Source organism: Poromitra crassiceps (assembly GCF_964638095.1).
Source record: "Poromitra crassiceps genome assembly, chromosome: 5".
In the NCBI taxonomy this organism is placed as follows: Eukaryota; Metazoa; Chordata; class Actinopteri; order Beryciformes; family Melamphaidae; genus Poromitra; species Poromitra crassiceps.
Window position 1 is genome coordinate 63,668,481 of NC_139642.1, and position 12,635 is coordinate 63,681,115.

Here is a 12,635-nt window from a genome sequence, read left to right on the forward strand (position 1 = left end):
TGAGCCTTATTTTACTGTTTGGGCTTTTATTATGAAGGTTTTGGGCTTTTATTTTGAAGGTTCTGAGCTTTTATTTTGAAGGAATCATGTGAATAGTAGATGGCATTCTGATGTGATAATTTTGGTGATGCAGGACCCTCCTCCCTGTGCTAACTTTGAGGGAATCTGGATTTTGTGTCAGTTCATCTTGTCACCTGATTACTCCAAATTATCTAAATCTCATTAAACCTCCTGTATAATAACAGTTTTTAGAGCAAGTTTCTATACATTTTGACAAAATAAAGTTACATGAGAATGGCAAAGACACAAATAAAGTATTTTCCATGTCATATTTCTTCTGTAACCTTTATTCTGTCTTGATCACAAAAATGTACAGACATTTGCTGTAAGAATAGTTATTATAAGTCAATATTTGGACAGAAAGCTGTATGGAGCATAACATATATGTATATATGTATATATATGTATATATGTATATATATGTATATATATACATATATACATATATATACATATATGTATATATGTATATATATGTATATATGTATATATATGTATATATATATGGATCATAACACTGTGTCGTCTTGTTTACTGACAGAGCTGAGCAAGCCGCTGCCAGCAGAGGAGCTGATGGACCTGCTGGTTCTCCTGTATGAGTTTCAGAACCCCAGGCTGACGGCTCAGGTCCTCTCCTCCATCAGAACCATCTGCCTGCCCAATATCCGCATGACCCCTCTGAAGTGCTTCGTCCTGAGCTCGGTGCTGTCATGCACCCCTGCCAGGTACTCCATCATCATATATCAAAGAGAGTAAGTGGGCTCTGTCTTCTTCTTCTAATGGCTTTCCGGCACACTGGATGCATTGCGGCATATTGCTGCCTCTCACAGGTAAGTGGGCTCTGTTTCTGTTTACATTTTTGTCCCACTGATGATGGCACAATGTATATGGCATCATCAGTGATGTCATAGTGTCCCACAGTGACACATGTCAATAGGGCAGGCGAGGCCACGCAACAGCCAAGCTGCGTATGCAAGCCCGTGCAGCGGCGAGCTGCAGGGTGGGCGAGACCTCGGCTATCTGGGCTTTTATTATCAAGGTTTTAGGCTTTTATTTTTGAAGGTTCTGGGCTTTATTTTGAAGGTTGTGGGCTTTTATTTTGAAGGTTGTGGGCTTTTTTGAAGGTTGGTGTGTGTGTGTGTGTGTGTGTGTGTGTGTGTGTGTGTGTGTGTGTGTGTGTGTGTGTGTGTGTGTGTGTGTGTGTGTGTGTGTGTGTTGTGTGTGTGTTGTGTGGTATTGGTCAGTCCCGCCCGTGACATCACGTTCGTGACACGAATGGTGACGAACACCTCCCGCCTGTCCACCTATTTGATTCTAGATGAAAGATGGCCACAATGTCTTCTTAGTTCCCAGGAAAATTATGAATTTGTTTCTGCTTCTGAAAGATGAAACATGCTTGTGGTGTCTTCCTGTAGCTACCAGCTGGAAGAGCTGAACCTGTCCTCTTGCCTCCTGACTAACGACATGCTGGAGATGCTGTGGCCAGCCTTCAGACACACACGCAGCCTCAAGTGAGACTAACTACACACCTTCAGACACACACAGTCTCAAGTGAGACAAACTACACAACTTCAGACACACACAGTCTCAAGTGAGACAAACTACACACCTTCAGACACACTCAGCCTCAAGTGAGACAAACTACACAACTCCATCAGACACACACGCAGCCTCAAGTGAGACAAACTACACACATGCAGCCTCAAGTGAGATAAACTACACACCTTCAGACACACACTCAGCCTCAAGTGAGACAAACTACACAACTTCAGACACACACGCAGCCTCAAGTGAGACAAACTACACACCTTCAGACACACATGCAGCCTCAAGTAAGACAAACTACACACCTTCAGACACACACTCAGCCTCACGTGATACAAACTACACAACTTCAGACACACAGCCTCAAGTGCAACAAACTACACGATGCCTTCAGACTACATTGGATGACCCCCAGGCTCGCCTAGCATGTGTATGGTGTGTGCATTTGTGACTGTCGTGTCTGCCTCTCTGTTGTCCTCAGTCTCCAGTTTAACAGCCTTGGTCCTGAGTCCTGCATTCTTCTGAGAGATCTGCTACTAGACCCCAAGAGTTCTATTAGATCTCTACAGTAAGACTTGTCTCTAATAATGTCTTCATAATAATGATAATGGCATTATTATAAAATAATAATGATCACTTGTCTAATGTTGCTTTAGTCCAACGCATTCCTCTGTTAGCGTTTCTGCTGTCATTCTCTCATAAGTCAACTTGGAAAGAAGGCACACTTGTGTCTGTTCCCAACAGCTCTGTGTCTGTTCCCAACAGCTCTGTGTCTGTTCCCAACAGCTCTGTGCCCGGTTGCATAAAACCATTTAAGCCGTTACATTTTCATCAAAGTATCCCTTATGAAAAAATGAGTTGCGTAAAATCACCTAAGGATTCCCTTAGGATATTGTAAGGGAAACCCTTAGATCTCTAAGTGTTTGCCCTTATCTACTTATTCCCTTATGCATTGCTAGAAGGTCCTTAGTAGCCATTTTCCTCAGAAAATCTTAAAGGGACACATAACCGTCACTTAAATGTGAATTTGTGTGAAATTATTTGTTTAACATGGCTGGATTTATGGTGATTCAAGAAGAGGAGATACCTCCACCACACATTTTTTGAGACAGGCAAAACCCACTGGACATGATGATGAATGATGCACAACTTTTGAGGGAGTGTAGATTTGACCGTCAGTCCATCCTCAAAATAGCTTCAAAACTTGAACCGGACCTCGGCGAGCACCAAGGAACCATGCTACGTATGTACTTCTGTCCAATGTTCGTTAACGCGATATCTGAGGAACGCCTTGATGGAATTTCATCAAATTTGCCTCAAACATCGACTTGGACTCAAGGATAAACTGATTACATTTTGGTGGTCAAAGTTCAAGGTCACTGTGACCTCACGAACGCCATTCCCAAGTTCGTTAACGCGATATCTCAGGAACGCCTTGACGGAATTTCTACCAATTTGCCTCAAACGTCGACTTGCACTCAAGGATGAACTGATTCGATTTTGGTGGTCAAAGTTCAAGGTCACTGTGACCCCACGAACACCATTTTCAAGCTTGGTAATGCCATATCTCAGTAACACCTCGACAAAATTTCTTCACATTAGGCTCAAACGTCAAAGTCTCAACAGACATGGATGTCAACTGCTCAGTTGTTGGCGGAGGCATATATCTGCGCCGGTGCGGTCTTTCTAGTTATTTTTATTTATTTATTTATTTGGGGGAGGGGGGGGGGGGGTATTTTTTAACCTGCACCATGCTCTTTAATTAAAGTGTTGGGCTTCACATGGGTCTCCCATAGGTTAACATAGTGGAGGATCTTTGGACACAGTCTAATATTGTTGAAGCCTTCACAGGTGCTCCTAAAGTAAGCCATACAGTAATAGGTGTTCTGGGGACTCCCTGAGAGGAACTGCTTGCTGAGGAGCTCCCCTGAGAACGACATACCTCCGTCTTCTGTTTGCATTTGCACCACCAATAGCAGCAACACTGAAGTGACGTAAGCCGGCCGGTGGTTAGCATGCTAACCGCTACTAGTAGCTTCACAGCAAAAGCAAGTGAGGGTTCACAGAAGATTGATAATGCTTTGGCTAACAATTTCAGGGTTTCTGCTGGGTTTTAAAAAGTCTAAATTCCAATCATCTTAATTTTAGGCCTTAAAATGTCTTAAATTGGACTCCATTTATATAAAATGTCTTAAATACTGTATGATTTTGCCAGGTCTTAAATGAAGTGAAAAGGCAGCGCTTGCCCCTCCTTCATTACCACCACTGAGGTGCCCTTGAGCAAGGCCCTTAACCCCTTAATAATGATAAATAAAGGTTATATAAATTGTTTGGGTTATGAAGATAACGTTACTTTTATAAAGTTGCATTAACTTCAGTCTCACAGCTGCTGTAAAAAGTCAGCAGCAAACACCTGCTGCCGTCTCCCAATCTAGTTTCACATCACAAGCATCAAAGCCACACTTTCCTTCATATCCCTCGTATAGATGTGAGATAGGTCTTAAATTGCATTCATGATGGTCTTAAAGTCTTCGATTTACCTTATTGAAACATCCAAAAACCCTGCAATTAGCTAGCCAATGTTTTAACGTTAGTGATGATATTACCGCCTCGGGGCATTTCTAGAAGTTCGACCAATCAACATACACTTACCTCTGGACCACTAAAGGTTCCTCTTGTGCTGGCAAAGTACCTGCTCTGAAGTAGGAGCTAAAAAAGTGCCTCTAAACGGCGTTCTGAGAACTACGATGGTTCCCAGTTCCTGCGGTGCGAACACAACAAAAAGGGGAGTTCCTCCAACTGTTCCTAGAACTATGAAAAAGTTCCTCTGTTCCGAAAGCACATATTAAGTCACTAATCAACTAATCAACTCATTAACTTGAAGTGAGTGCACTAATATTAAACTTAATATTAACTTAAATAACATTGATGAAGGAGACATGGTGAAAAATAGGGCTTGACCTAGAATCTAGATAATAGGTAGATAATACCTATTAACACCCTTTTTAGAGTAGATAGTGTATTGAGTCAAGATACTGTAAACTTTAAATCAGAACTGCACCGAAAAACAATGCTGATTTATTTTGCACATAATCTCACATATATCCGAAAAAACTGTACGTTTTGCATGCTATTCATTTATTTATCATTCATGCACAAATGACATCACTGGTCCACAACTGAACTCAAATCAACTCTTAATAACTGTCAAACTAAATGAATGCCTGCAAAACTGTTTACAGTTTTTGGATATGTGTGAAATCATGTGCAAAATAAATCAGCATTGTTTTTCTGTGAACTTTTCCTTTTAATTTGAGATTAACTCAATCATCACCTGCCTTTTGTTGGTATGGTTGAAAGTACCTGCAGTGTGGTTTGAGTGGAAGACCAGGCATCAGCTCATTCTTTCCAACCTGATCTCCAGACTGTGTGGCAATCCTCTGCTGGAGGGGTGGGAACTCCAACTGCTGGAAGCCCTCCCAGAGAACCAGGCCCTGAGGAAGCTGTCTCTGATGCACACTGGCCTGGGGGACCAGGGGGCCCTGGAGCTGGCCCAGAGGCTGTCCCAGCACCCTGGGCTGGAGGAGCTGAATGTGGCCTACAACAACATAGGAGACAACGCCGCCCTCAGCCTGGTGGACGCCTGCAGGGAGCATCCCAGCATACACACTGTGCAGTAAGGAGCCAGTCAGAGTTACACTACTTTACAACACACTGTGCAGTAAGGAGCCAGTCAGTTACACTACTTTACAAACACACTGTGCAGTAAGGAGCCAGTCAGTTACACTACTTTACAAACACACTGTGCAGTAAGGAGCCAGTCAGAGTTACACTACTTTACAACACACTGTGCAGTAAGGAGCCAGTCAGTTACACTACTTTACAACACACTGTGCAGTAAGGAGCCAGTCAGAGTTACACTACTTTACAAACACACTGTGCAGTAAGGAGCCAGTCAGAGTTACACTACTTTACAACACACTGTGCAGTAAGGAGCCAGTCAGAGTTACACTACTTTACAACACACTGTGCAGTAAGGAACCAGTCAGAGTTACACTACTTTACAACACACTGTGCAGTAAGGAGCCAGTCAGTTACACTACTTTACAACACACTGTGCAGTAAGGAGCCAGTCAGAGTTACACTACTTTACAACACACTGTGCAGTAAGGAGCCAGTCAGAGTTACACTACTTTACAACACACTGTGCAGTAAGGAGCCAGTCAGAGTTACACTACTTTACAACACACTGTGCAGTAAGGAGCCAGTCAGTTACACTACTTTACAACACACTGTGCAGTAAGGAGCCAGTCAGAGTTACACTACTTTACAACACACTGTGCAGTAAGGAGCCAGTCAGTTACACTACTTTACAACACACTGTGCAGTAAGGAGCCAGTCAGTTACACTACTTTACAACACACTGTGCAGTAAGGAGCCAGTCAGAGTTACACTACTTTACACCACACTGTGCAGTAAGGAGCCAGTCAGAGTTACACTACTTTACAACACACTGTGCAGTAAGGAGCCAGTCAGAGTTACACTACTTTACAAACACACTGTGCAGTAAGGTAATAGGTATTAATGCTTATTAAGCATTAACTAACTGTTAATTTAGTAGGGCTGTGGCGATTCACTTATCTCCCGATTCGATACTATCACGATTCTTGGGTGCCGATTCGATTTATATTGCGATTCTTAAGTATTGCGATTCTACGATTATTGCGATTCGATATTACGATTTATTGCGATTTTTGTTTATTTTTTCTTTTATTTTTTCAGTTTGTTTGCTTTTTTACACTAGATTAGAACATGGGAAAAGTTGAATCATACACTAGAGACTGTATATTATATATCATGAGTACAGCTGGGCGATATAGTTAAAAACAGGGGACTGGGATCATAATTCAGGCCGGGCATTAGATACCAAGCAGGCCAGGCCGATATGGGCCGACGCGCGTGAAATTTGAGGGGCCGTTTGAAGCCCAATTTGGGCCGTTTGAAGCCAGATTTGGGCCGTTTGAAGTCCAATTTTACAATGAGATGCACCCACTTTAACCCTGAAGTGTAATTATTACTTCAGACTAACTAATAAAGTAATAAAACCACTAGTAAACCAGTAGGCGGCGCCTGGCCTGCTGTTCAGTGAGTGGCCTGACTGCAAGCACCCAAGAAAATTATTATTATTATTATTATTATTTTTTTCCGATTATCGATTCTGGAATAAAAGATCGATTCAAAAAATCGTGACATTAAAAATCGCGATACTTAGGTGAATCGATTTTTTCCCCCACCCCTATAATTTAGTGACCCTTATTGTAAAGGGTTACCGAGTTACCTATCTTTTTTCTTCTCCCCCCAAATATATTTTCATTCAATTTTCAAATTTGGCAAAACATTCATCTCAGTACACAATATTACACAATATATACAAAGAGAGAAACATAAAAATATATAGACATACATATACACACACTCGCACCCAGCGTCTGGGAATATGAAAGGTGGTGAATGGCGAGAGACAATAGTTTCTTGATCCCGTTTGAATTGTGCCATGAGGTACACATAATGTTTGTCAATTTAAAAGGTAACATTGCAAATGAAGAAAGTCGCAGTTTGTCGTCAAATTGTTGCACTATAAGTTATACATCAGAAAGACGACACACAGCCAGTTGCATAAGTGACGTCATCACTTTCTCTCTTGCCAGGCCATGTTGGTGTTGGTGTGACCTATATTGTGCGGTGAGCAGTGGGCAAGCCCACCCCCTTCCCTCTGAGGATGCGGAAATTAATTGAAAAGCTGTAGTTCCTCGAATGGCCACTAGGCGTCGGGGGCAGTAGGCATTCCCCCCATGTTAAAATGCCCGACTTTGTAACATGATTAAACATCTTTCCAGTTAGGGGCGAAACACGGTTTTGGTCTATATAGCTAATTTCACCTTTTCATAACAACTGTAGGGTGGTACATTTTTATACAACTCGCCCGTTTGGAGTAAAATAAATGATAGAAAAGTGGTGATTGACAGATCACCTGTCCAGTGATCACGCAGCTTGCCGATCACGGATCAATAGCAGGTGGAGCTGCGGCTCTGGGAAACTCCCCTCTCACGTGAAGTGCGGAAGGACTCAACCCGCATTCCCTCCCACTCTGTTGACGAAAAATCAAGATGGTGACACCCACCATTTGAAGTCCACCAGGAAAATGCAATTTAATGGGATAGATACGTCCATATTATTTATGTCTATGGCTGTGATGAGAGATGTAGTTGATTGAGCGGTTTCATACAAAACTAAACCTTACGTTTCAGTTTTATGACAAACTGTAACTTTCTTGATTTGCAAAGTCATGTTTTAAATTGACAAAGCTCACGTGTACTTCATGGCACACGGGATTAAAAAATTATAGTCTCTCGCCATTCACCACCACTCATTTTTGTTCCGACACTGGTGCATGTGCTGAAGCAGGAAGTAGGCATGACTTTGGCTCTCTATATACAAAAAGGTCACATAATGATGAGCAAAGTGAAACCTGAGTGTACATTTATGCATGAAATTCAACATATCGTCGCTGTCGCGGCAGGACCTCGAATCTCCAAAACAGCAACTTTTCAGGAAGTTAAAAAAACCTGTTTGCTCTTAAAATACTGAACCAAACGTCGTCAAAGTTGGCACATGTCTTAATTATAGTTAGTTTCCCGCTGAATGTGTCATTACTTTATTAATATCTTACCTGGATAAGCTCAAATGATGTTGTTTATATTATCAGTCCGACTTGGAAGCACTCTCTCCCGGCCAGTCAGGCGGGAGAGAGTGGTATGCTCATGCACGAGCCCCAAGCTCCGGGCCACGGGGGCGCGCGCAGCAGCAGCAGTGCTCTGAGCCTCTCTTGGCCGAGGCGGGGGCTTTGGCATGGGCATGAGAACAGTCTGACATAACGTAACGTTAACGTTACTTTATTCTCGTCAGAAACCACTCCGATTTGCATGTTAAAACAAGTTTGCAGCCTAGGAATAACTGGAAAACATTTTATTGATCTACAGTATTAACGTCAGAGGAAGCCAGGATTAGTCAAAACGATATGAGAAATACACAGCACGTCTGCCGTGTGACTTTTCCGGGTTTACTGTCCTGCATGGGGGGGTACAGACGGAGGTAGGGGATGAATTTCGAGGTTTGACTGACAGATTGAGGGCGAATGGCGTTACGAGATTTACTCACAAGCTCGTTTTAAGGCTTTTCCATCGGTTGCATTTGGTAAAAACCACACAGAGACGTGAAGGGTGACCAATGGCATTGATTTATGACAAAAAGTGAAAAAAGTGACATTCGAGATCCTGGCACAACAGCGACGATATTAACACGTTCACTGCCAATGACGAGTTGACTCGTCAAACACAATCCAACCGTTCACTGCCAACGACGAGTTGACTCGTCAAAAAAAAAAAATATTTTTTTTTTGACGGTGCTACGTGTATCAATGTCCCCCACGTCTCCTATAAAAATATTGGAAGTATTGAATGTGTATAATCTATTTTACCGACCAACTAAGTGGCGACAGTGCTCTCCCGACAGAGAGAAAGCCAACCAAAAACAGCCGCGGGAGCAAGCCATTCTCAAGGAAATGGCATGGCGATTTTACAGTCATCAGTCACCAGACTCGCCCTAGAGCGGCCGCGCCAGCAGCAGCACACGGAGAGCGGTGCTGGCGTGGGGGATTGCAAATTTGCATAATAGATTATGGATGAAACACACTTTGAAACACCCGCAGAAAGGCCAGAATCGCACGCATTCCGAAAACCCAGAAACGAACGAGCCTCATTCTCATACTGTAGGCACGCTGCTACACCGGTACACAACGGTGGGGGGTTCGGTTCCAAAAATAGACTGGGTGGGCAGCATAAAGCCTAGAATCGCACAAAGCTTCATCAAAGCTCTCAACCGAAAATCCAAGAAACGATTGAGTCCCATTCACAGTCCACACTCGCCACACTCGCCGACGAGGGGCCGCCAGAGAGGGAGGCTGCTCACTGCTCAGACAGGCAGGAGAAACTGGCTTGTGACAAACGCCACCAGACACGCCCACGGAGGGAGGAGTTTAAAGGAGAGGGTGTTCAGAACTATATTGTTCAGATGTCTGATCTCTCACTGATGCCAAAAATAAATGGTTAAAGTGACTGTTCTGCCTGTTTGATTGAATTTCACAAAACTGCGATTATCTCAGCTTCCTGTCTCAGACGCTCAAACCATGCTGTACTCAACGGCTAATATCTACATAACTACTAACTCTACAAACTAACTCTTTTAGACAGAGAAAGCACACATTCTATTAGTACTTTTGTGAACTTCGTGTTCACAAAGTCCAAGCAGAAAATTATCCTCGGCTCTTGTAAAATGAGCCAGAATCCTCAAAAAACGGCTTGGCAGAAGCTACCTACAGTAAAAAAAAAAGGCTGGCAGTGAATGTGTTAAACAGTCACGCATGCACTCACTGATACACAGACCCCAGACTTAATTGCCAGAATAATATACAGTAACACACAAGTAGAGAGGCACAAACTAATTAGGATGATTATGAAGTAGAAACATAGAGTAGAAAAATAAAATACAAATAAAACTTGCAAGTTGCTTTCGACTGCAATCCACTAAAACACCAGAAACACTTCAAGCCCTCCTCCAGTCAGTCTTGCTGTTCTATTTCAAATGTTCTCAACATTCTATGAGCGCCTGCTGCTGCTGCATAGTCGCTCATCTTCTCATTCTGATTCTTTGTTTCTTTGTTTCTTAAAAAGGATCCCCATTAGGTCCCGCCTGGACGACAGTCTTCCTGGGGTCCAAGACAAAAACACATGACATGATAGACAATAATTAAAATACAAAAACACAAGGTTAAAAGAAGAGAAGAGAGAATAAAAAGCAAATCTAAGCTAAGACAGACAATAGCGTGGTCAGCTAGCACTCTAGCCGGCCAATAACCCAAATATTAATATATGGTCCGTACAACTCTAGACTTTAGAAAAAGTGAAGTTACAAACATCATGGTGAGTGAAGATGAAAAAGTTAAAAAGCCTTTATTTTTCATTGGAGGTCCTGATGGCATAAACATGCTCAGAAACCCTGTCCCTCAGTCTGCGTTTGGTTCGACCCACATACATGTAGAAGCAACCACATTCACACTCCTTAGGTAGACTGTACAGAGCACATGTTCATCCAGTCCTCCTCTCGGATGACGAGACCAGATTCTTTCTCCCATTTTAATCTGACCTTAGTTGTTGTATGTAGTACACTATTGTACAATATTGAGACAAGTTTCCTGTTGCTCTTATCTAGTGCTGGAGTGGTAACAAAAAAGGGGGGGTCAACTATAAATTTATAAACTATAAAATAAACTATTTAAAAAAAAGCATGTTAGAAATGCACACAAAAGTAATCCTAGCTGTTGCGTATGTATAATACAGGAAGCTACCAGCTAAGGACTCTTTGTAACTGCTTTCCATTGTGTTTTTGTGGCAGCTTGTATCTGAACCCTCTGAGTGACACGGGGAAGCAGTCCCTGTATGCCCGAGGCGTTGGCGGGGGGCAAGGCGCCCCCTGCAGGCGGGTGAAGGTCCTGGCTTCTGTCACCGAGGGTGCTGACGTCTCAGACAACTGGCACCCCATTCTGAGCGTGATCCGACAGAACGTGTCGTCCTGGGAGCACGAGCGTGTACGGCAGCAGCTACAGGTACACACACACACACACACACACACACACACACACACACACACACACAGAGTACACAGGCCAGAAAACTCACCCCAAAATCGAGTTATACTGTGTTGAGAATTGTATAGAGAGCCAGGTGAACATCACTTCCTGCTTCAGCACTGTACCAGAGATTTTCATCCACCATTTATTTTCCATTAGACATTACGTAAAATTATTATAAAAATAGTTTTACTTGTTCAATACAAACGGTTCAGATATATTTAGAATCGGGAGAGACCATATAGAACATTTCACTCCGACCAAAACATAAAAAAAAAAACATTTTTTTTAACGTTTTGGTCCGAGTGAAATGTTATGTGTTATTAATGTTACACTCTTCTGCCAACCCCAATACATGGTATTGGCGTAGATATAATTTGTCTGTCAGGAAACCGAGCTAGGCTGTGTTTCCATAGGAGAGACCTCGAACCTTGAAATGAAGTAAAACTATAAATATACAATTTTAAAGTTAGGAAAGGGGAGAATGGCCCTCAGTAAGTTTGAATTTGACACCCCTGGCCTGGTCTAACCCAAGCTGTTGAGTGAATTCCTTCAGTTAATAATCCATTCCACCTCTCTCCAGGTTTTAATCCAGCCCACCTCTCTCCAGGTTTTAATCCAGCCCACCTCTCTTCAGGTTTTCCATCAGTCAATAATCCAGCCCACCTCTCTCTAGGTGTTCCTCAGGGAACTGGAATCGGGTCGACGTCAGCAGCAGAGCCTTTGGAAGAGGCTGCAGTTCCGCAGGGTGGAGAAGGGAGTCCGGCAGATACTACAGATGCTGGAGAGGGACACTCTACCTCGCTCTACGAGGTCCAGTGTCAAGGGTTAAGTCTGCCTTTCACTGTTTCCACCCTAGAGATAGATCTTGACGCTGAATTTAAAGTTGGGGTAAATGAAATGTTAAAAGAGTTCAGACAAATGACTTATGAGAAAGAAATAATAGAAGAAATAATGATAAAAGCAAAGAAAAAGAAAATGCTAGACAAGATGTCGAGAGTATCCATTTAGATCCAGAAAGTGTTATATTATAGTTTTGTCATCTGTCCCATGCAATAAATAAGTACATAAACATTGAGCTCGAACTAGGTTCTTCTTCTCATTTTCTTCAAGTTGATCCTCAAAGTCAACCAAATCTGAAGTGTTTTCTAACTCATCCGTCTCCATCTCCTTTGTGATTAAGCACCAACGTATTGTCGTTGCTGTCTGACTGACGAGCACGGATTATGAACCGGACCATGGCTTCGACCTCTAGGGGCCTGGGCCAATTTTTTATTTAAATTTT

General features: G+C 42.6%; 1 protein-coding gene across 6 annotated transcripts in view; it reads left to right on the forward strand.

Moving 5' to 3' along the window:
- nlrx1 (NLR family member X1) overlaps positions 1–12,422 on the forward strand; it is a 46,362-nt gene extending 33,940 nt beyond the window's left edge. For all 6 annotated transcript variants that reach the window (XM_083637162.1, XM_083637165.1, XM_083637161.1 and 3 more), the window contains 6 exons: positions 602–785; positions 1,476–1,571; positions 2,087–2,173; positions 5,030–5,281; positions 11,116–11,326; positions 12,027–12,422. In XM_083637162.1, the coding sequence (XP_083493288.1) occupies positions 602–785; positions 1,476–1,571; positions 2,087–2,173; positions 5,030–5,281; positions 11,116–11,326; positions 12,027–12,182 (986 nt within the window). In that variant the 3' untranslated portion in view covers positions 12,183–12,422. The remainder of the gene's footprint in view (positions 1–601; positions 786–1,475; positions 1,572–2,086; positions 2,174–5,029; positions 5,282–11,115; positions 11,327–12,026) is intronic.
- Positions 12,423–12,635: the final 213 nt, after the last annotated feature.